The 25463-nt window shown below is 41.7% G+C and overlaps 1 protein-coding gene across 2 annotated transcripts in view; it reads left to right on the forward strand.

The window, feature by feature from the left end:
• TBCEL (tubulin folding cofactor E like) overlaps nt 1-18584 on the forward strand; it is a 73297-nt gene extending 54713 nt beyond the window's left edge. For both annotated transcript variants that reach the window (XM_070399892.1, XM_070399893.1), the window contains exon 8: nt 14984-18584. In XM_070399892.1, the coding sequence (XP_070255993.1) occupies nt 14984-15302 (319 nt within the window). In that variant the 3' untranslated portion in view covers nt 15303-18584. The remainder of the gene's footprint in view (nt 1-14983) is intronic.
• The last annotated feature ends 6879 nt before the right edge of the window (nt 18585-25463 follow it).

The following is a 25463-nucleotide window of genomic DNA, read 5'->3' on the forward strand; positions in this document are numbered from 1 at the left end:
TGTTTTGTTCTATGGTGTATTTGTCTATTCCTGTGCCATTACAGAATTGCTAAATTGCTGTTAGTCTGAATTCCCAATTAGAGTAAGTTTCTCCACCTAATTATTGTTTTCAGAATACCATAGTCATTATAGACCATTTTTCCTATGAATTTTAGGATTAGCTTTTCCAGTTCCACAAAAATCCCACTGTAACTTGGCTGTTTATTTCTTGAATCCGCTGGCTGATTTGGGAGAGTTGACATCTTGATGCTATTATGTCTTCTTACCTGTGAGCACCTTTTTGTCCTTTAGCAACTGTTCTAGTTCCCTCACAAAGGCCTTTTACATCTTTTAGTAAATTTATTTCTAGGCATCTTCTACATTTTGTTGCTGTTTTAAAAGCAATAATTGTTTCATTCACTACTTTCTAATTGGTTATTGTTAGTGTGTAAGCATGCTTTTATTTTTGTGTGCTGATTTTTAGAGAGGGGAGAGAGGAGAGAGAGAGAGAGAGAGAAAGAGAGAGAGAGAGAGAGAGAGAGAGAGAGAGAGAGAGAGAGAGAGAGAGAGAGAAAGAAAGAAAGAGAGAAAGAAAGAGAGAAAGAGAGAAAGAGAGAGGGAAACATCGATGTGAGAAAAACATCCATCAGTTGCCTCCCGTATGCACCCCTGTCTGGGGATCGAACCTACAAGCTAGGTATGTGCCCTAATCAGGAATCGAACCCACAACCTTTCGGAGCACAAATGATGCTCCAGTCAACTGAGTCACACCAGCCAGGGTTAGAATAGTTGATCTTTACTTTTCTTTCAGATCCACGTAGACAGTCATATCTGCAAATAATTTTTATCCCTCTTTTTTCTGTTTCTTTTTTTGGGGGGGTGGGGGAGGTGTAGGAAGTTCTCCAGTATAATGTTAAAACTGAACAGTAAAAGAGGCCATCTTTATCTTGTTCCTCACTTTAAAGAGACTACTTCCAAACTTTCAATGTGAAATATTTTGATATGAAATCTGACTTTTGCTGTAGGTTTTTGATAGGTGCCCTTCATCAAGTTAAGGTAGTCACTGTCTCTGTTTTTCTAACAGTTTCTTTAACTTAAATGATTTCTTAAATAAAATGTTCTTTGTGTATTCAGATAAGCATGTTATTTTGTTCTGTTAATCTGAATTTTAATCATACTTTTTCAGATATTGAATTATATTTACATTTCTGGAATATTAAACTTAGTTGTAAAATATTGTGTTCTTTTCAACTCTGCAGAATTTAATTTCATAATGTTTTGGGAGGATGTTTCCATCTACTTTCATATTTAAAATTGGTCTGTCATTTTCTTTTCTACTGTTTTTTTCTGGGTTTGTTAGGAAGGTTATTTAGCTTCATAAAATGAATTGGGTTGGTATTTTTTATTTTTCTATTAAATTAGCTGGTTCTTTTCATTTGAAAATTTTAGTTATCCGTAATATTCTTATGATTTGGGGGTAGATACTCAAGTTTTTAAATTATCTTATACTATGTAATTCTTATTTGGACATGGAACCTGCTTACCATTTTTTAAAAGGGTATAGACCAAAAACTAAGTTCTCTCACTTTTATCCTTAGCAGCCACTCGGGTATTTGGTCCTGAAGCACCTACTGACACTAGTTTTCTGCTATAGTTTCCATTGCTGTTCATTGTACAAATTTTGTGCACAAATAATCACACAACAATATATGTTTTGCCTTTTTCACATAATAATAGATCTCCAATATTATCCCATAACTAGAAGTCCGATGCACGAAATTTGTGCAAGAGTAGGCCTTCCTTCCCCTGGCTGCCAGCACCGGCTTCCCTTTGTCTCCAGGGACACAGGCTTCCCTGGCAGAGGGAGGCCCCGCCCACCTGCCACAGCCGATTGATTGCCCTGCCGGCCAGTGGCCTGGGCCTCCCTCTGTGGGGCAATCATGGGCCCCCGACCAATCGCATAGCACCTGCCTTGGCTGGCCTGGCACCAGTGGGTGTCATAGCGTGGTCCCGGATGATGGTGGTTCTGCTATTCAGCTATTTGGTCAATTTGCATATTACACTTTTATTATATAGGATGAGGGATTTTTAGTAGTGTCCTTTGTTTAAAGTAAGGTTTATTGTGGCATAATTGAACCAGAATAAGTTTCATCCTTTTTAGTATGCATTTCTGAGTTTTGACAAACACTACAGTATGTAACCACCAGCATAGTCAGAATATACAAGTTCTTCACCCCTCAAAAAATATTCTGTACTCCTAAACCCTTTCCCTGACTTCCACGCTCTGGCGACCACTAATCTGTTTTCTGCCCCTATAGTTTTGACTTTTCCAGAATGTCATATAAATGGAATCATAGAATATAACTTTTTTAAATTGAAATTTTTATTGAGATAATAGAGGATTCACATGGAGTTGTAAGGACTTATACAGCCAGATCCCATCTACCATTTTCCCTATAGTAAAATTTTGCAGAACTATAGTGTGGTGTCACAACCAGGAACTTTATGTCGATGTCATCCTGTGATCTTATTCAGATTTCTTCAATTTCACTTGTACACATTAGTGTGTGTATTTGTTTTTATTTTATTGCATGTATAGATTAAGGTAACGACCGCCATTGTCAAGATTCTGAACAGTTCTATCACTTCAGGATCTCTCAAGTTGCCCCCTTTTTAAAAATTGATTTGAGAGAGAGAGAGGAACGAAGAGACAGAGACATCGATGTGTGAGAAATTCATTAATTGGTTGCCTCCTGTACATGCCCCTATTAGAGATTGAACCCAAAACCTAGGTATGTGCGCTGACCTGAGATCGAACCTGCGACCTTTTGGTGTATGGAATGACTTTCCAGCCAATGGTGCCACACTGGCCAGGCTCAAGTTGCCCTTTTATAACCACATTCAACTTCCTGCCAGGTCCTCCACTCCCATCCCTAACCCCCAGTAGCCATGAATCTTTATTTCTAAAATTTTGCCATGTCATAAATGTTACATAAATGTAATTATACAGTATATAGCCTTTTGGACTTTTCCCCCCACTTAGCATAATTTCTTGGAGATTCATCCTAATTGTTGCATGTATCACTAGTTTGTGCCTTTTTACTGCTGAGTAGTATTCCATGGTTTATGTATGTAGTACCGTTTGTTTAACTGTTCACTTGGTAAAGGACATCGGATTTGATTCCAGTTTCTGAACGTTATAAATAAGGTAATCTATGAATATGTTTGTACAGTTCTTGTGTGAACATAGGTCTTCATTCCTCTGGGATAGGATCTCAAGAGTGCAGTTGCTGAGTAGTATGACGATTGCATGTCTAGTTTTGTAAGAAACTACTTGCTGTTTTCTGGGTTGGTTGTGCCATTTTACATTCCACCAACGATAAATGAGTGATCGAGTTTTCTGCATTCTTGTCAGCATTTGGTGTTGCCACTATTTTTATATTTTAGCCACTCTGATAGATGGGTAATGCTACCTCATTAATTTTCATTCCCCAGATGCTAAACATGTTGAACATCTCTTCATGTGCTTTTGTTCTCTGTAAAGCCTCTGCAGTGAAGTATCTCTTCGTGGGTTTTGCCCATGTTTTTAGTGGGTTGTTTTGTTTCTTTACTGTTGAGGCTGAGAGCTCTTTGCTGGATATGTGATTTGTAAATATCTTCTATTTGTATTAGCTTGTCTTTTCATATTTTTTTGCATGAGCTTTGATAGCACAAACATTTTTAATTTCGATGAGTGCTCAATTTATCATTTTTTTTCTTTTATTAATTGTGCTTTTACTGGTAGGAAATCTTTGTCCAGCCAAAGGTCTTGAAGATTTTCTTGTTTTCTTCCTAAAAGTTGTGTAGTTTTACATTGTACATTTAAGTTCATAATTAATTTTGAGTTTTTGTGAAGAGGAGAGATTGAGGCTGAGGTTTATGTTTTGGCCTATGGAGAGCCAATTGTTTTGTTTGTCTAGCACCGTTTTGTTGAAAAAGCTGTCTGGCCCATTGCATTGCTTTGGCAACTTTTTAAAAAGTTAGTAGAGCATGTTTGTGTGGGTATATTTCTGGGTTTTCTGTCCTGTTCCACTGACCTGTGTGTCTGTTGCTTCACCACTACCACACTGCCTTGAGTCCTATGGCTGTATAATAAGCTTTAGTATCATGTAGAGTGATTCTTCCACTTTATTCTTCAAGAGAATTTTAGCTATTCTAGGGCCTTTACCTTTCTATATAAATTTTAGACTAAACTTGTCTCTGTCTACAAAAAATCTTGCTGGGATTTTGATAGGAATTTTATTAAAGCTACAGATCAGTTTGTGAAGATTGACATATTTACTCTATTGGATCTGCAATACATGAACACAATATGTCTCTTTATTTATACTAGAGGCCTGGTGCACGAATTCGTGCACAGGTGGGGTCCAGCCGACCCACCCCCATGGGGGCCACTGGGGGTGGGGCCGGCTGGGGGGAGGGGCCACGGGTGGTTGGCCGGCCAGCCCCGCCCCCAATAGGGGTCAGGGGGCGGCTGATTGGGAATGGGGCCAGCCAGGGAGAGGGGCCATAGGAGGTTGGGGGGCCATAGGAGGTTGGGGGGAGCCCCAATCAGGCCGGTTGGCTGCCGCGGTGCGCCTCATAGCAACTGGTTGTTCTGGTCGTTCCGGTCACTTGGCTTTTATATATATATATATATATATATATATATATATATATATATATATACTGTTTTTTATTCCTCCCATCTTTGTTTTTATCCATCAAAATTTTGTTATTTTCAACATACAAAGTCTTGTAAAATCTTTTGTTAGATTTACGTCTAAGTATTTCATGTCATTTGCAAACACAAAAAAATTTATTTCTGCGTTTCTAATGTATATGACTTTATTTCGTTTTTGTGCCTTTTTACAGTGGCTAGAACTTCTAGTACTATATTGCTTAAGAGTGGCAAGATTGGGCATCCTTGTTTTGTTCCTAATCTTAGGGAAAAGAATTCAGTTTTTTACCACTAAGTATAATGTGAGCTGTAGGTTTCTTCTGTTGGTGCTCTTTATCAAGTTGAAGTAGTTCCCTCTATTTCTGACATACTGAGAATTTTTATCATAAATGGGTATCAGTTTTTTCTAATTATTTTTTGTATCAATTACTCTGATATGATTTTTCTTCATTAACTTGTTGGCAGGGATGCCATACTGATGGATTTTCAAATGTTAAATCAGTCTTGCATACGTAGAATAATTTCCACTCAGTCATGATGTATATTTCTTTTGATACGCTGTTGAATTTATTTTGATAATATTTTGTTTAGGATTTTTGTGTTTAAGCTCATGGGAGATGTTGGTATGTAGTATTTTTTAAGGCAGTTGTCGATTCTTTTGGTATCAGGATAATACTGGCTTCACGAAATGAATTAGTAAGTGTTCCCCCCTCTTCTGTTTTCTAGACAGGATTGTGTAAAATTGGTGTTAAATCTCTTTTTTATTATTTAAGTTTTTAAAAAATTTAATTATAGTAAAATGCACATAAAGTTTACCAATTTAATCACTTTTTTAAATTATAAAGTATACATAACAAAATTTACCATCTTAACCATTTTTATGTGTATTGTTCAGAAGTGTTAAGTATATTCACATTGTTGTACTACAAATCTTCATTGGACAAAACTGAAACTGTGTCCATTAATCATCAGCTCCCCAGTGCCGCCTCTGCAGCCCCTGCAACCACTGCAGCCATCATCATTCTACTGCGTGTCTATGAATTTGACTCTGTACATAAATGGAATCATGCAGTACTCATCTTTTTGTGTCTGTTTCACTTAATTTCCTCGAGGTTCTTCTGTATTGTAGCATATGACTGATTTCCTTCTTTTTAAGGTTGAATAATATTCCATTGTGTATACATACCACATTTTGTTTATCCATTTATCCATCAATAGACATTCGGGTTGCTTCCATCTCTGTAATAGTGTTGCTATGAACATGGGTGTGCAGATATCTCTTCAAGACCCAGCCTTTCATTTCTTTTGAATCTCAGAAGTAGGATTGCTGAGTTATATGGTGGTTCTATCTTTAATGTTTGAAGAACCGCCATGCTGTTTTCATAGTGGTTGCATCCTTTTATAATCACACAACAGTACAGAAAGGTCCCAATTTCCCACTAACCAAGACTTGTTATTTTGTGGTGGTGGTGTTTTTGATGGTCATCTTAATGGGTATAGAGGTGGTGTCTCACTGTGGGTTTACTTTGTATTTCTTTGATAATTAATGATGTTGAACATTTTTCTTTGTGCCTGTTGGCCATATGTATGTCATCTTTGGAGAAATATCTATTCAAGTCCTTTGCCCATTTTTTAATCAGGTTTTTTGTTGTTGTTTAGTTGTAGGATTTCTTTATAAATCCTGGATATTAACCCCTGTGGGTTGCCTTTTTGCTCTGTTCTTTGTACCCTTTGCTGCTCAAAAGTTTTTAAGTTTGATGTAGTATCCATTTGTCTGTTTATGCTTTTGTTGCCTGTGTTTTTTGGTGTAATAATCCAAGAAATCATTGCCAAGACCAATGTCGTGTAGCTTTTCCCTTATGTTTTCTTCTGGGAGTTTTATAGTTTTGGATCTTACCTTTAGGTTTTCAATGTATTTTGAGTTACTTCTTTTGTATATGGTATAAAGTAAGGGGTCCACTTTTATTTTCTTGCATGTGGATATGCAGTTTTCTCAGCACCATTTGTTGAAGAAATTGCCCTTTCCCTATTGAGTGGTCTTGGCATCTTTATTGATGGTCACGACCTTGTCCGTGAGGTTTTATTTCCGGCCCCACTGTTCCCTCTTATTGGCCTATGTGTCTGTCTTAATGCCTGTGCCATACTATATTGATTACTGTAGCTTTGTAGTATGTTTTGAATTAAGGATGTGTGAGTCCTCTATTCTTAATTTTCAAAATTGTTTTTGGGGTTCTTGGAGATTCCATATGAAATTCAGGGTGATTTTTTTCTATTTCTGCAAAATAGTACTTTGGGATTTTGATAGGGATTACATTGAATCTGTAGATTGCTTTGGGTAGTTTAGACATCTTATAATATTGCATATTTCAAACAATCAACGTGGAATCTCTCCATTTATTTGTGTCATCTTTAATTGCTATCAACAATGTTTTGTAGTTTTTAATGTAGCTTTACTTTTTAAAAATTGATTTCTGCCCTATCCTGTTTGGCTCAGTGGATAGAGCGTCAGCCTGAGGACTGAAGGGTCCCAGGTTTGATTCCCGTCAAGGGCACATGCCCAGGTTGTGGGCTCAATCCCCAGTAGGGAGTGTGCAGGAGGCAGCCAATTGACGATTCTCATCATTGATGTTTCTGTCTCTCTCTCCCTCGCCCTTTCTCTCTGAAATCAAATATATATATATATATATATATATATATATATATATATTTAAAAAATGATTTCTGCTATTTTTGTTATTTCTTTCTTTTGGCTTTATTTGCTTTTTTGTTTGTTTGTTTGAGGTAGGAATGTAGATAATTGATTTGAGACTCTTCCTAATAAATATTTAGTACTGTAAATTTTACTCTCAGCACTGCTGGCATCTCACATGTTTGATATATTTTTATTTTCATTAATTTTTGTTTTTTAATTTTTCTTTTATTTGTCTTCTTGTTTGATCCATGAATTATTTACAAATTTAATTTCCAAGTGCTTAGGGATTTTTAAGTGTTTATTGATTTTTACTTTGTCTCCATTTTGGTTAGAGAACATACCCTGTGCAATATCAATTCTTTTAAAGTTCTTACCGTTTATTTTATTGCCTACCTTGGTGATGGTTTCAGGGATGCTTTCATAAAAGGTGTTTCTGCTGTTGTTGGATAGAGTGTTCTGTAGATGTCAATTAGATACTATTGATTTGTGTATGTTGAACCTTCTTTGTGCCCCTGTAATGAACCCCACTTGATTGTGATGTATTATTTTTTAATGAATTGTTGTATTTGACTTGCTAGTACTATGTTTAGGAAATTGGCATCTGTGTTCATCAGAGAAAATGGTGTGTAGTTTTCTTGTGTGTGTGATCCTCTCCAGGTTTCCATATCACGGTTATGTTGGCCTCATACAAGGCATTAGGAAATATTGCCTCTTCCAATTTTTGGAAAATTTTGAGAAGTACAGGTTTCACATCTTCTCTGGAAGTTTGGTAGAATTCACTGGTGAAGCCATCTAGTCCTAGACTTATATTTTTGGGAGGTTTTTGATGGTTGCTTTAATTTCTTCACTGCTGATCAGGTCTATTTAGATCAGGGGTCCTCAAACTAAGGCCCGCGGGCCACATGCAAATACAAATATTGTATTTGTTCCCGTTTTGTTTTTTTACTTCAAAATAAGATATGTGCAGTGTGCATAGGAATTTGTTCATAGTTTTTTTTTAAACTATAGTCCGGCCCTCCAATGGTCTGAGGGACAGTGAACTGGCCCCCTGTTTAAAAAGTTTGATGACCCCTGATTTAGATTCTCCGGTTCTTCATGATTCAATCTCAGAAGGTTATATATTTCTAGGAACTTGTCCATTTCTTCTGGGTTATTGAATTTGGTGGCATGTACATAATTTTCATAGTATTCTAGTATGATCCTTTGTATATCTGTGATGTCTGTGGTAACTTCTCTTTCATTCCTGATTTTGTTTATATGAGTCTTTTCTCTTTTTTCTTTAGTGAATTTAGCCAAGGGTATGTCAATTTTATTAATATTACCAAAGAACCAGCTCTTTATTGTATTAAAATTTTATATAACCTTTTTGTTCCTTAGTTCATTCATTTGTACTCTAATTTTTATTATTTCCTTTCTTCTGACTTTGGGTTGCTTTTGTTCTTTTCTGGTTCTTTAAAATGCAATGTTCGGTTGTTTACTTGGGCTTTCTCTTGTTTCTTGAAATGGGCCTGTAATGATATAAACTTCCCTCTTATTACTGCTTTCACTGCATCCCAGAAGTTTTGGTGTGTCATATTGTCATTCTCATTTGTCTCTCTATATCTTTATATCTCACCTTTTATTTCTTATTTGACCCAGTCATTTTTTAGTAGTATGTTGTTTAATCTCCACGTATTTGTGGCTTTCTTTACTTACTTTTTTCAGTGGATTTCTAATTTCAAAGCATTGTGGTCAGAGAATATGCTTGGTATCATTTCAATCTTCTTGAGTTTGTTGATGCTAGTTTTTTTTATCCAACATAGGGTCTATCCTTGAGAATGTTCCATGTGCATTGGAGAAGAATGTATAATTTGAAATTTGGGGTTGAAGGGCTCTGTAAATGTCAGTTATGTCCATTTGTTCCAATGTGGCACTTAAGGCCAATATTTCTTAGTTGATATTCTGTTTGAGTGATCTGTCTAGTACTGTCAATGGAGTAGTAAGGTCCCCAACTATGATTGTGTTCTTATCTGTTCCTCTCTTTATTCCTGTTAGTCGTTGCTTTATATATTTTGGTGCTCCCTGATGATGTGTATATATTTTGAGAAGTATCATGTTTTCTTGATCTAGTGTCCCCTTATTCATTATAAAATGTCCATCCTTGTCTTTTGTTAGTTTGAAATCTGCTTATCTGTGGATGTTAATTGCTTGGAGAATTTATTTGCACCCTTTCACTTTTTGTCTATCTTTGTCTTTGCAGCTTATATGCATCTGACGAAGACAGAAAATGGTTAGGTTTTGTGTTTTGAGCCAATCTGCTATGCTGTGCCTCTTTATTAGTGAATTCAATCCACTTACATTTCCAGTAATTGTTGATGTATGAGGATTTCCTGTAGCCATTTTATATTTTGTCTTCTGGTACCTCTGTGCCTCTGCTGGTTCTTTTTGTGTGTGTTTCTGTCTCTTTTTATTTGGTAGTATCCTATACTTCTTTCCTCTGTTTCTTCTTTTTCTAAGCTCTGCGTGTGTGTGTGTGTGTGTGTGTGTGTGTGTGTGTGACTACCATTAGCTTTATGAAAAAGAAAGTTTCATATATACAGTAATCCTTTATCTTTTGAGTGCATGTAATCTCCATCCTTTGCAAATTCAGACCTTTATCCCCTCCCCTTTGGTGTTTTTATTGTCACAGATTATCCCTGTTTATGCTGTTTGTTGGTGATATTACTCATAATCATAATTTTGTGACCTTTCGTTCTCAGTTTCAGGTAGACTATCCCCCGTGAGTATTTTCTGCACTGAAGTTCTTCTGGTGATAAGTTCTCTCAGCTTCTGTATGTCTAGAAAAGTCTTTATTTCTCACTCACATTTAAATGATAACTTTGCTGGATATATTGTTCTTAGCAGGTAATATCTCTCTTTCAGTAGTTTGATCATTTGGTTCCAGTCTCTTCTGGTTTGTAGAGTTTCTGCTGAGAAGTCTAATGATATTCTGATAGGTTTTCCTTTATAGGTTACGTTCTTCTTTTCCTTGGCTACATTGATAATTCTTTCTTTTAATTTTTGACAGTTTTAATACAGTGTGCCTTGAAGAAGGCCTCCTTGGGTTGAGGTAATTAGGTGTTCTGTTTGCTTCTTGGATTCTAGGATCTAGTTCTCTCATTAGGTTTGGGAAGTTCTTATCAACTATTTGTTTGAATAAGCTCTTCTTTCCTTCCTTCCTCTCTTCTTCTGGTATGCCTGTTTTCATATTGCTCTCTCTGCTGGAGTCATATAGTTCTCGTAGAGTCCTTTCATTTTTCTTTTCTTTCTTTCTTTTTTTTTTTTTTTCATGCTCAAGTCTCTCTTCCCTCTGCTACATTTCTAGATTTCTGTCTTCGATATCACTAATTCTTTCCTCCATCTGGTCCACTGTATTTCCTGTGATTGCTAGTTCATTCTTGATCTCTTTTATTGAGTTCTTCATCTTCAGAATTTGTTTGGTTCTTTTTTCAATCTCTTTGGTAAAGTACTCATTTTGTTTGTTGATTTGTTTTCTGAGCTCACTAAATTGCCTGTATTTTTTCACATCTCATTGAGTATTTTCAGAAGTACAATCTTCAGTTCTTTGTCATTTATATCACATATTTCCATGTCTTTAAGTTTGCTTACTGGAGATTTTTCAGTTTCTTTCTGAGTTGCCTTGCTCCCTTGGTTTACTCATGGCATTTGATGGATTCCTTCTCTGTCTCGACATCAATGTATAAGTGGCACTTCTCTAACAGATTACTATGAAGAAGTCTTTCTATTCTTTTCCAGTAGGTGGCACTGAATAGAACAAGTTTTCTTAGCTCTATGAAATCCCAGTGCTGTCCTCCACGGCCAGAGAGAGGCTCCCATCTGTGTAGCCATAATGTGTCGGGGTGGGGAGGACTTGGGGAACTGGCCAGCTTCTTCGTTGTTTTGCCCTCCTGGTAATGATGACCTTAGACCTTTACGGGGTTCCCCCTGCACCCAGCCCCGGGACTGTTCACCCTTTGCTCAGGGATAAAGTGATTCTGTAGTACCTGTTCTTAGGTTTGCAGATAATGTGCTTTGCAGCCCGACACGAAGGGCAAACGGAGATGAGCTCTGGGATGCTACAGAGGGTCAGGCTCTGTGGCTTTGTTTCTCTGTTGGGAATGCTGATCACCCGACAACCACAGTCGTACCCCATGCTGTGTCCTTGCCTAGGTCTCTGGGCCCAGCTGCAGCTCCTACTACTCATTGCTGCAGGAGTGTCCTTGGAATCTCTTTGCTCCTCCCTGCTGAGTGGAGTGCCAGCCACAACTGGATTTCTTCTTCTCTCTTCTCACCTCCCCAGTTTGTTCCAACTTACCCACCTTTAGATGTTTCAATGCGTGGATTTCTCAGGTGACTTTGTGCATTGAGCAGGGAATCCTTTGTTTAGTTATACCTGTTGAAATTGTCAAAAATTCAAGGGTAGAGACCAAGGGAATCTTGCATGCTGCCATTCCCCGACATCACCTCACAATAGCTATTTTAAGAAGAAAGGAATTTAATACAGAAAATAAGATGCTTACAACATCTTTGGAAGGTCTGTCTCCCTAGAACTGGTCTGTCTCTAGAACGCTACCACAGAACGAGCTGACCAAGGGCACTGCTACCTCTGCAGGAGCCCTATAAGGAGAGACTCAAGAAGTGATGTCCTGATGCTGTCACACCACCTTAGCTGGGATCTGGAAATCAGCAAGCTATGGGCATGAACACACTGCTTGAACTACAATCTGGTAATTAGGAAGCCTCTACCCAAATTGTGCCTGCTAGATTCATTATTTCTCACCCCAGGGGAATTGAATGTGCTTGATGGAAGCTAAAGCTCACCTGCAAGGGAGTGTGGGAAATGTAGTTTTCAGTACCAATCTTTGCAGTTCAGGAAGGTATTTCGGGAAGAGGTTGGAACAGAAAAATGAGAAAGCTCATCCAGTTTATGCATCCACTAATTCAGATCTTTCTTTCCTTTTAAAAGATTATGGCAAGAAGGTTATTCCCTCTGTTGACCCAAGAAAGAATATACCTGCCAAATAGGAGTTTTTGTGGTAATTAGACTCAAATTCATACCTGAGTCTAGCAGCCATTATTTACGGAGGTCTCATGCACTCTAAGTTTCAGGGTAAGCCACAGACCGGGCGGCCAAGCCTCCTGCACTGGGCTCCTGCTGACTCAGTTGACCCTTACAAGACAGCTCCTAGAATTGAAATTCGGCCAATAGGACTGAGACTTTCCTTGTCTAATTGGAGCTGTGCAGCTATATATCATTTGCTCCTCACTGACCAATCAGAGCATTCCATTCTGACCAATCAGGACAGTGCTATTTGGACTGATATAGATGTGGAGTCCCTACTTGCATACAAATGGACCAATCAGGGACTGGGTGCAGACACTCTTCTCTACATAAGTCAGCTTCACCTTTGTCTCAATGGAGGACACGTTCAGTTTCCATGATGACTGCCTTCCCCTGACTGGAGCTGTAACACCTGAGCCACTTTGAGCTACTTCATACCTGAGTGGTCTCAGCCAAGCTGTTTTAAAGTGAGCTGCTTCAGCCACACTGTTCTACATCTGAGCTTTTTCACAGCTGAGCTGTTTTCACTGAATAAATTCTCCCCCTTTGCCACACCAAATACGGGGACTCCTGTTGGCATTGAATTGATGATGACAACCTTTGGTTGACATCTCTTCTTCTGTTAGTTGCTGCTGGTGATTTCTTTACCCTTTTTAAAAGTACTACTTTGGGCTCAAGTCCTGTAATTTGCTTCATCATAACCCTACCTTTTCTAAGAAGTTCTACCTAAATATACTTTAATTATATATTTTCTAAGTCGTGTGTGTGTTTTAATAATGTAAATTCCAGAACAGAAGGGAATGTAATGTTTGTATTTTTTTATTTGTTATGAAGTTAATTTACAAAGTGTTACTCACCTGTTATATATATCATAAAAGCCTGTGGTCATGATGCCGTAATGGCGTCACGACCAAAAGAGCAGCGGCTCTCGCAGCAGGTGGGGCGGGGCGCCAGCAGTGTCCACAGAGCGTGCGAGGCATCTCAGGATGGCAGACATGGCCGTGATGGCAGGCTAGGCCTAGGGGACCCTACACACGCATGATTTAATTGTGTGCTCAGCCTCTAGTTTTATATAATTCTTAAGACTGTTTTGTAGGAAGGGCAGATTTATTATCCCAATTTTACTAATGAGAAATCTGAAATCCAAAAGGATTGAGCAAGTTTCCAAGTCACACAGCTAATCGTAAGAGAGTCACATGGCTAATCGTAAGAGTCATGTGGCTAATGGTAAGAGAGTCACGTGATTAATGGTAAGAGAGTCACATGGCTAATCGTAAGAGAGTCTCCGACTCCAAGGCCAGTGCCACTTGGCCTTACCCTGACTCTCCTGTGGTAGAAATGCTTGCCTCCATCTCTGACCAGACATCTCACTGCGTCGTCTATGTTCCTGCCAACCTTAATTTAGCACCGATTTAACTAAGTTAAAACCAAAAGTAGGGGGGGAGAGGTGGGGAATAATCTTATGTGACCATTGTATTCTAATAATGAATTAACCTTGTTATAGTCTTGGTTATAATAAAGCTAATATCGGATCTTTTCAGCATTTTCCCTCTCTGGTTTTTAGGAAACTGCTCAGCTTCCTCAATAAAATCAGATCCTCCAAGGCTGATAGTGGAAACAAGATTTCCCACGTGGGAAGCTTGATCTTGGGAGCACTAGACTCACCTCTGTAATTCACTTTCCTTTTGGTATTTTTTGCTCTTTATTACTGCCTTGATCAAGGAACTTGTATCCCCCATTTACCACTTTTTTACAAAAATTTATTCTTGACTCTTCCACAAATTCCTTGTATTGTAGCCACTGAGACTAGGCTGGATCATTCAGACAGGCTAACACACCCTGGGTGTTTGTAATATAGGACTTCGGGTTCAGGAACTGCCGGCCTACTTCCCTCTTCCCAGCTGTTACCAAGGAGCAGTGCTCAGACCGGCCTTCTTTATGAAGCACCAGGAAAGCCACTTCTACAAACTGGACTCTTCTCTGTGGTCTTCGTCGTGTCCTCTCTTTAGGCTCCGTTCTCACTGAGCCTTTCTTAGTAAGAAGGGACAGCAGGCACGGGGACCATCTTCAGGAGAGACTGCCCACAAGAACACGGTTTCACTGTGAGCTCAAAGGGCAACCATTTCTGATCACAGATTCCACAGTGGTCATCAGAGACTTAGACAGAACCTGGGACTAGGCCAGTGATTCGAACCTTTTGAGCTCGGCGTGTCAGCATTTTGAAAAACCCTAACTTAACTCTGGTGCCGTGTCACATATAGAAATTTTTTGATATTTGCAACCATAGTAAAACAAAGATTTATATTTTTGATATTTATTTTATATATTTAATTGCCATTTAACAAAGAAAAATCAACCAAAAAAATAAATGAGTTCACGTGTCACCTCTGACACGCGTGTCACAGGTTCGCCATCACTGGACGAGGATGTTAGAAGGATGCCGAGGGCAGCTGTGTGATTTACCAGGAGCTGGGAAATCGCTGGTACTCCATTGCAAGTGGCTTCAGCTCACACTGCCTATTTATCCTTCCAGGTATCACGAACTGATCACAAAGTATGGGAAGTTGGAGCCTTTGGCAGAAGTGGATCTAAGACCCCAGAGCAGTGCAAAAGTAGAAGTCCACTTTAACGATCAGGTGGAAGAAATGAGCATTCGTCTGGACCAGACAGTCGCAGAACTAAAGAAACAATTAAAAAGCCTCGTGCAGCTGCCCCCGAGCGGCATGCTGCTCTATCACTTCGACCATGAGGCGCCCTTCGGCCCCGAGGAGATGAAGTACAGCTCTCGGGCCTTGCACTCCTTCGGCATTAGGGATGGAGATAAGATCTATGTGGAATCCAAAACCAAGTGACCTCCCAGATTGGATTGCACACCCCAGGACTTCGCAGGGCAGTTTCCTGGGTTTTCTTTAGGAGGGAGAAGATTGGTTTGGTTTGGTTTTGCTTTGCTTTGTTTGGGGGGTAGAGGTGTATCCCCCCCGCCCCCCCGGAATGGGTCGGGGGCTGTTTGAGGTATTTTTTTACCAAGATTTCTTTAGCTCTGCCGGCAGAATTGGCCACATCTCCAGCCTGTGTGCCCTCCCTCCCCAAAGGATGACTGAGAAACCCCGTCTTACTGTGTGCACTGGGCCACCTGCTGCTGGGTTATCATTCCGTCAGACCCGTGAGGACGAGGGCGGCATGGGAGTGCCTCCCTCCGAGGGTGTCTGGAGAAATCAGGAAACGAGGGTCCTCGCAGGAAGGGCCAGCCCTCCCCCCGTCCCTCTCCTCCCTCCCTCTCGCTCTCTGTGTTCTTTTGGTTCCATTTCTCATTGTGACTTATGTCAGCACGTTTACTAATGGTTTTATTCTGTCCATAATTAACTTCTCAACTTGGGTGATTTTTTTTCATTTCTCCCTTTTGAAATAATTTGAAGTGTTTTAAGCATTTTCCAACCTGATTCTGACTCAAACACTCACTTAGGAGCTAGGACTCTATTAGGAGCTTGAAGAAGAGTAGACGGAGAGTTCAGTTCCAGGAACACTTGCTGTTACTCTGCACAGCCCGACAGAGCAGGCTGGTCTCAGTTTTAATGTTCATCACACATTGTGTCAGCCTTGGCTCTCATAACATGGAACAGTCAGATCCCAGAGGTTTTTATTTTTTCTGATTGACTCTTTGTCATGACTTTAAGCTTCTGAAAATAGAGGCCTGACTTTTGAAGACACCCTAGAGTCATGCACAGCTGAGGGCGAGCTCATGAGTGCAGTGGGGAGCCCGGGGGTGCATGGGGTGGGCGCTGTGAGGCTCCCCGGGGTCATCACTTGAAGGCCCTGCCCCTGCACTTGGCAGGGAAAGATGGGAACTAGCATCGGAGGAGCTCTGGTTCCAGTTCTCTCCTGGGACCTGGTGAAGCCATAATGGAGGATTCTCCTGGTTTCACAGTTTCACTTAGTTGCCCCTGCAGCACCACTCTGGTGAGTGTCCAAACTTCAGAACTGCCTCCACGTCAGAGTTTTTGCAGAAGCATATTTAAAGCACTTGTCTTTGAGATCTAGCTCCTTCCCTGCTCTGAAGTGTTGATTTGTTCTATCCCTTTGTCAGTCAGTGCAGGCTCTTGCTTATAATGTGTTTTTCTTGGTCCACCGTGTATACAGAGAGACTTTGCACAGGCGGGCAGGAGGCATGCACAGGCAGGATTTTCAGAGAATGTAATCATTAGGATGGTTTTTGGCCTTTTAACATACTTCCACCACTCCTGTGAATGTCTTAGGAAATTCCTTAGGTGGCTTGTAAATTCTTCATGTAAATGGTGTTGTGTTTATTACTATTACTTTTTAAATTTTCCTATGCCATAATAGCAGAAATCTATTCTCTTATGCACTTCAGGTTCAGTGTTTGTAAAGCCTTTGACTCAGGCCTCCCGAGTCCAATCTATATTCACCGAAACAGTAAAGGTGGAAACCAAAGGGATTGCGATGACGATGAGGCCTCGTCTCCTCTCCGGACTTGGTCCTTCCCAGTCAGAACATGGGCTGTGGGGGCCATGCTGCGCAGACAGGAGTCATTATTTTGCAACCACAATTTCCCGGCATATTTTTGGAAGTGGGCAAAAGTGTGGCCCTAGTGTCATGAAGGTTAAACTGTGGAGGCTTTGTGTATGTGTGCATGAGTGCAGGCGAGTTTGAGAGAGAAACTGTATAGTTGAGCCTTTTGCTTTTGTCAGCCAAGGAGATAGATGCATCCTTATTTTTTGAGGTTGTGTGGCCCCTGACTGTCCCCCACAGAAGGCAGAGGGAACACGCGGGTTATGCTTTAATCATAAGTGGGATGGTCACAATTGGTAAGCTATTTTATATATGCCAGAGTTCTATGAAATGCTTTTGTACTGTAGAGGCCTGCCACCGACTGCAGGTGCACTTCCGTGACACTCGCATGTCAGGGGACTGCTCCTTTACCTGTGGGTGTGGGTGTTGTAGGGCATTGTAATGGATGGTTTTAAAACTTGCTGAATAATTTTTGATTGAGACAAAATGTAATACAATGACCAGTCTTTTAGAGTTACAGAAGTGAGAAAAGCGATTGAACATGTGTACTTGTAGACTTGTTTGGGTGGCTGAGTAAAGATGCTTCTTTTGAAGTAAAATTGGTGCTGCATAGACACTTGTAACCAAAATTATTTTTATAACAGGCCAAGGAGGGAAGACACCATGGACCTTTGAGTCTACAAGTTATGCATAGTTGATTGCTGCTTTCTCTATATTTTAATACTCACATCTCCAGGTTCAGCGAGAGCATATTACTGAGAGCATATCTGTGATCAGAATGCCATCATAGCCAGTATTACAACTTGGTTGCTACCGCACAGTGTATAAAACCTGTCTTTTCTAAAATAGACATTCTTTCAGTTATGGAAAAGGAAAGGAGTAATAAAAGAAATCTAAACCAAAACCAAGGGACCCTTTTGATATGTGAGCATGTAGCTGCTAAAACCACATAGAAATCAATTTTTTGATTTGAAATATCCTAGAATGTTTTAAAGAAAAAAAGTTCAGAGTTGTATGTCTTTTTTATTAGAAGTTTCTATTGTTTCTGCAACCTATTGCCACCATTGCCATAAATACATAAAGCAGCAGGTATTCTTGTTTCTTTTAAACCTTTTGATGAAAATCAACCCAAAACGGGAGCTATGTGTAACAGGGCCTAATGTCACTATGCTGTGTTTAAAATTTTGTTTACATAACAAAATGGAAGTTCGGTTCTAGCCTAACGTTTAGGCCGGGGGGGCGGGCACGTGTTGTCGGGGTTGCGTCACATGAGCAGAGACGCCTCGCAGGAGCTGCACCACCCGGCGGGGCCCGGGCCGCGCTGTCCGAGCCGCTGGCCGCGGGCATTTACGTGTGTGTCTGGTTTTCTGTGTCATGTTGGACGGAACCGACACGAACGGCTCCTGAGAGCACCCAGACCCGCTCAGAGCCCTGAGCACTGTCCTCGGGCGCACGGTCGGCGGAGGGGGCTCGGCTCCTGCCGCTTGTCTCCTGCAGTTGAGGGAAAGATGTTTTATTTCAGAATATAATTTAAACATGTTCTTTGCACTTTTATTAATATATAGAGAGTTAATCTTTAAAAAAATTAAAAATCCAAGTCCACATTCGCATCGTGTGCTGCTTTTTTTCTGGATTGTGTGGTCACGATGTGTGTCTGCGCAGGCACCGCGCTGTGCCTGCGCCCTGGGGGCACCTCCCATCTTCACCGCTGACCCGGGATGTTGCTGAAGTTAAACCACACGACACGCGGGCGGGCGCCTGGGCAGCGCTGCGCGGGCGGACGGAGCCAGGAGAGTCTCGTTTTGATGTAGAAATTGTGACGCTTTTTCCTTTTGAAAAACAATTTTCTATAAGAATTAGAGTTTGGGGCACTTGAACGCTACCTGCTTATCAATAATTTCCTGATAAACTGCTGTCAACCCAGTGCCCAGAATGGAGGCCCAAGAGCTGCACTGCGTCTGCGACGCGCCCAGAGGAGCCCACCCGCGCCGCCGGCTACCTCTTCGCCACCCCCCCCACCCCCCCCACCCCCCCCCCCCCCCGCCCTGCGCCCCGCACCGCCAGCTACCCCCCTCGCCCCCCGGGCCCACCGCCCCCCACCACCCACGCCCAGGACCCCGCGCCCACCACCACCCCAGGCCCCGCGCCGCCACACTCCAGCCCATGCCCGCGGGAATGGGAAACGCTGTGACCTGCCCGTGGATGTTAGGAGCAAGGTCACCTTTTCTTCCAGGCGCTTCTCTGGAAAAGACTGTGGTTGAGCTGAGACCTAGCGCTTTGCGGTCAACGCTGGCCACATAACCTTAAACATATTCACAGGGCTGTGTCGGTGCGCTGCGCATACACGCCTATGAGTTCATGGTTGATTTGTAGATTTTTATGTTATGTAAGACCTTACTGAATAAAGATTACTTCTCTCAAAAAACTATATAGGTCATTAAATATTAACATCAGTCAGTTCGTCTACTCTTAAGTTTTTCAGGTAACTGAGAATTAGGAACTGAGTTAATCCATGAAAGGAATAACCATATTTTATCTCTTTAAAATAGAATGTATTTGTGATTCCTTCAAAAATGTGAGTGTTAACATTAGAAATGTTTAGTTTTTTCCCCACAGACTGATCTATTAAAATGTTCAATATATGTGTGTGTGTGTGTGTGTGTGTGTGTAATATAATATACCGCACTGAGCAGGGTCTTATGCTCCCACCTTACTCTGCACTAAAGAAAACAACACAGCACTAGGGTCAGCATTATTCTGCTGAGTTAGTGGTGTTTTTACAACTTTATTTCAAAACACTGAAACAGTGGCCTACATAATCATTAAGCCTAATAAATAGAAAACTAGAATAAAGGAAACAGTTCTCTTTAAATGGGTAAAATGAGAAGTGCCGATGGCTGTTTAGTGCTCTCATTGGCTGTGGGGTCCACGCCTGGACAGCTGTACCACAGTACTCACTGCTAAGTTCTCGACAACCACACACACACGTTCACTGTTAATCTTTACGTTTTGCTAAAACACTAAGATGAGATGTTCCTCGATATCTATCTACTAAATTTATTTGCTCTACAACAAAATCACTCGTGGCTGATGACTCTAAATCCAAACTGTAATTTTCCCTCATACAGAACTGGAACACTGTGTTGGTACAGATCTGCTGTTCACTGCTCCTCTGAAGTGCCATATGGCACACTTGGGTGCTATCGACAAGAATAAGTGAACCAGAAATATGATGCAAGAAAACTGACAAGTTGGTTTTTAATCTGAGAACATTCTAGAGCAGCGATCGCCAATTGGTGGTCCAAGGGCCACTGGTGGTCCGTGAGGTCAGAAAGGTTGGTGACCGCTGTTCTAGAGCCTTAAGACGTTTCAGTAGACAGACAAAGGTGAGGGGTCACTCGGTTCCAACTCAGACTTTTATCAAGGAGGCATCAGTGTTCAAGTAAACTTAAAATTGGTATTTATAGAAGAAAAACTACGTTTATGATCTACTGGAGCCTGTATTGAAGGTTTGTTTATGAGAAAGGATAAGGCTGCCATTGCTATTGTTTCTCCTTAAATTTCAAGAAAGCCTTGAGAAGAACATAAATATTGTTTACAAATTAGAAGACACAGATTATCTATAATGGTCAGCAAGATGTAGACCTGCCAAAAATTATAATGCAATTTCAATTTGAGTGTTTCCCAGACTCTTCATCCTGGAACGTTCCTTAGTCACTATAAATAATACATTTAAGGCAATAAATAAGAATGGAAATAAGAGGAGGCAGACATTGAAGAACACAGACTAAAGAGGAAAAGATGTGTTCTGATATGTCTGAAACATTTGAGGGCAGGTGTAAGCTTTACTCCACAATTAGAGAATACAACTAGGACATTATGAATTGCTTTGGTTGTGTTAAAAGTTTGATTTAAACTTCAATTTGTTTACAAAAAGGAGTCTGAATAAAACAAAGAAGGTATACCTTAGAAAACCCCATTCTAACCCTTGTACTCCATCTTTTACTAGTTTCTTGTGTGTCTTTCCAGAATTTTGTTTTTCAAGTTAAACGTTTATTGCACACTCACTGTAGTCAAGTTCTCAAAATACAACGCTTAGCAACACAATTTCACCTTCAAGGACTGTACGGTTACACCACCTGTATAAAAAGTGATTTTTGTGGAAACATGGTCAAATAATTTGCGGGGAAAAAGTGACACTGGAGTTTTGGGGATGGAGATTCCGGCGTAAGCAAAGGCCTAGAGACGTGGAAATACAGTATGGTCTACGTGCAGATCTCAGCCAGCCCTGTCGCCAGGCCTTCAGGCCCTCTGCCTCTGTCTCCTCTATGTTAACTTTTGCCATTTTACAAACGTACAGCACTTGCCTCTAGTTCACCCACCTTTCTACCCACTTAACTTCCCTGGGAAGCATTTTAGCAAAGCTGTTCAAAGCATGAAAAGTCCCACTGACAGTTCCAGTCGTTTTACTCACAGCAATTTCTATAAGAAACAGGGATGCTTTCTAGCCTTGTTACTTACATGTTATTCATATTAGCATAAATGTTTTAATCTTAAATGCTCAACAAGGAACTATTGGAACAGTAAAAATACATCATTAGGAGAAATTATTAAACCATTAAAATTTGTTTTTTAAGGAATGTTTAATAAGGTAGATACCATATGCTTTGCTAACATGTGTTTTTATTGGTTGAAAACAGTCTGCTCATCGTGCATACACGGAGAGCACTTTTAAACACACTGTCATTATCATTTCAGACTGGATTTTAATAGGTGGTGCAAGTGCTTTCCTTCTATGGGAAAGAAAATTCCTTTAAAACTCATTTGAAGCCAGGACCCAAATTCCAGAGCTGTGTTCTGAGGCTCACACGGAGCCTTCATGGTTCAGGTAACACTGGGGAAGCTTCCAGCCAACCTTTTCGGGAAGACGCCCCAGCTCCGTGTCTCATCGGCCAGGAGGAGCAGGTTGGTGGCAAGCGCAGTGCAGGCGAGAAGACGAGGTTTCTTCACACAATAGCTGTCCACCCGCCTCCTGCCGCTCCCACGGCCTCACCTGGTTCAAGTTCACACCCACATGCTGACCTGATTCCAAATGTTCTGCCTGAAGATCAAAACTGGAATTCTGAGCAGGAACCTTGCGAATAACAAGCGATGCCTCAGCTGAGCTCCGAGTTGGGCCCTGCCCTTTGCCCGGCTCCTATGTAACCAGGGCGCCTGCCACTGCCTCTCCGGCTGCACCGCGGGAGCCACAGGCCAGCAGCGAGCATTTCCGGGAGCCACAGGCCGGTGCCTACTGCTCCTTTGATCTGAGTGGGTGTGTGCTAGTTGGTCCTTTGACCAATAATGTAGCAGAGGGAGGCCGCTTACACTTCGCACCAAAGGTGCCCCGCTCCTCTCCCCGTGTGTGCGCATGGACAGGCCTGCTCGTCCCAGCATCAGGACTCAGGGCGTCCAAAGAATTTAGAGCTGCGCCCTCCCCCCCAACACACACACACCAGCAAGAGTCAGCCTTTCTGTCGTTCCTTTCTTCACTCTGCAGAGCTGCTCTGCCTTCTTTTGCAAGAGCATCGAAGGAAAGTGACTAATAACAAAAGCCCTTCATCTGAGTCTCCACAGACTGGTGTTCAGCCTATGGTGCTGAGTTTGCCTTCCCTGAGGCAGCACATGGCCCTTAGTGTGCCTCCTGCCTCCAGCACCCGCAGCCGGCACGTCAGGCCCTCAGCCCTCCGGTCCTGGGCCATGCTGGTGCTGATCGCCAGTGCTACCGGCTCCGGCCGCCTCGGCTTTGGGTTCAGGCTCTTCACGCCATAGCTGAGCCAGCAACAGAAGAAAAGACCCGCTGGGGAGAAGGCCCAAAGCTGTCTCAGTGTGGCCAGGAGGCGCTGCTCGTCTTCTGGGAAAGTGGGTGCCTCTGAATTTAAACAAATAATAGCGAAGGAAAATATGTCTTCTTACTGTCCCCCTATTTATATAGAGCAGAGCTGGTAATTTACAGACCACTGTGCACCTTGCTTTTTTAAAAAAACTATTACTTTTTAATCCTCACTCGAGGATATGTTTTCCATTGAGTTTTTTTTAGAGAGAGTGGAAGGAAGGGAGAGAGAGAGAAACATTGACATGAGAGACACATCGATTGGTTGCCTCCCACATGCGCCCCGGCCAGGGCTAGGTGTCAAACCGCAATGGAAGTACATGCCTCAAATCTGCAACCCTTTGGACTGCAAGCCGATGCTCTAACCACTGAGAAACCCAGCCAGGGCCCTTGTTTTTTTTTGTTGTTGTTTTGTTGTTGTTTTTGGTTTTGGTTTTTACTTAAAATGTATTTTGGACCTTTCTCATAGCATAGGGCGTCACCTTATCCTTTGCTTACAGTGTAATCTAGATGTAATTTATAGTGCTATTTTAACCAATACCTTAGTGATAGAAATTTCCGTTTCTCTCTCTCTCTCTCTCTCTCTCTCATTTGCTGCAATTAGCATATGTTATTTTACATGTTTGAAATAAACCTGTAGAATACATTCCCAGAAGTGGGATTGCTGTATCAAAAGGTCAAAGTGTTTGTGATGCGGTAGATATTGCCGGATTATTCTCTATTGACTTATACAAGAACGTCCTTTTCTGGTTTTGTGACTTGTCACATTTGTGCAAAGTCAGAGATTGCTCATCTTGGGCTTGATGTATTCTTCCTGGTTCGTGCCACCAAGCCAGGGCGTCCTTCTCGTTAGGCACACACATCGGGGCACTTGAATTTAACACGTTGCAGATCTGCGTGAGCCAGGCATGGCGTGTACCTTGGGAGCCATCTTTCTGCTGGAATCTAGTGTTTAATCCTTGGTAAGTGAGATCCACCCCTGCGGGGCGGCCGGGGGGGGTTGGGGGGGGGAGCGTTCTGTCCTTACAATGTGTGCGCATCTGTTCCCGCTGCCTGCCCTTGGAAAGTGATGGGTTCCTGGCCGACATCTCTCTGCTTGCTGCCTCCAGTCTCAGAACCGCACTGGCTGGAGGGGAATTCTTCCACAGGAACTGCTCCGTGCTACCTGGTGAAGAAGGACTATAGTGTGTCCGCCCCACACCCTCTTCTCTCAGCTTCGTTGCTAATGTGCTAGCGAGTCTGTCCGGGTAAAGCTAGTTGTGAGGGGGTTTTGTTGTTGTTATGTTGGTCTACTTAGAAATAGCTGTTACAGAGTTCTTGGCTAGAGGTAGATAGTGAAGGTGCTTTCAGAAAGTATCTTTGAGTCCTTGTTTAAATTTTAGAGATGAATACTTTTATTATTGAGATCTTAGATCTAGAAAATTCTGCTGACTAGTTACGAACATTTAGAAGTGTCATTCAATGTGGTCCTCAAAGCCCCAATGCCACTTTTCCCACAATTAAGTCACATTTATCAGCTGAGCCTAAACCCAGTGTCTACAATGAGCAAGGCCAACACAAAAATGAATATTACTTAGAGGCAAATAATATTAATTTTTAAGAAGACAGGTTCTAGAGCCTTCGTGCAATAATTTAAACTGATGCTTGCAGCTTGCTGTTTAGATGATTATTACCATGATAGTAATAAATATGAAAGATTTTAGAAGTTTACCTCAGGTTTGTAATTGCCTTCTTTTAAGACAGCAGTTCTCAACCTGTGGGTCGTGACCCCTTTGGCGGTCGAACGACCCTTTCGCAGGGGTTGCCTAAGACCATCCTGCATATCAGATATTTACATTACAATTCATAACAGTAGCAACATTACAGTTATGAAGTAGCAACGAAAATAATTTTATGGTTGGGTCACAACATGAGGAACTGTATTTAAAGGGCCAGAAGGTTGAGAACCACCGTTTTAAGATGGAAAGCTAAGAGGGTGTATGTGCATCCCGTGGAGTGGAAGGTAGCCCAGGGTCGAGGTGTGGAGACTCCAAGGCAGTGAGAGTAGCGTGGCTGGCATCTCTGCCTTGTGCTGTGGTGCTCCAGCCGGCAGATCCCACAGAGCCACGGGCCACACTCGCGCTTTTAGAAAGTTGGTTCCCTGGTCGGGAGCCAGTCAACACAGATGCCATGCCCGGGGGTCAGGCTCTCTGCACGCCTCCATGCAGAGGGCCTCGCTGTGGCCTCTGTTATTTGCAGATGGTACATTCAGAGGCCATGGTAACTGCTCAGCCTTGCTAAGTGGGAGTTCACACTGCTGGGCTCATGCATAACCTCTGTCCCTGATTCTGCAGCCACTTCATACACGTGCACATAGTACCAACATTGGCAAAGACCGCCTCGACATGGTTGGTTGTTGAGGCCCTCTTCTGTAGTGAATGCTTTCTTGTGGGTGACAACATGATGCAAAGATCTTCACACCCCGTGCCCAGCCCATTTGTCTGTCCCAGCGTCTACTCCAGGCTCCCTTGCCATTGACTTCCAAGCCTTTTCCTTTTATGCCCTTTGTCCAGCCAGCCATGCGATTCACCCCTGCCTACGAGTGGGCACATGTTCCAACCTCAGAACACTTCCC

Source organism: Myotis yumanensis, unplaced genomic scaffold (assembly GCF_028538775.1).
Source record: "Myotis yumanensis isolate MYYU_CA2020_CCGP unplaced genomic scaffold, mMyoYum1.0.hap1 SCAF_19, whole genome shotgun sequence".
NCBI lineage: Eukaryota > Metazoa > Chordata > Mammalia > Chiroptera > Vespertilionidae > Myotis > Myotis yumanensis.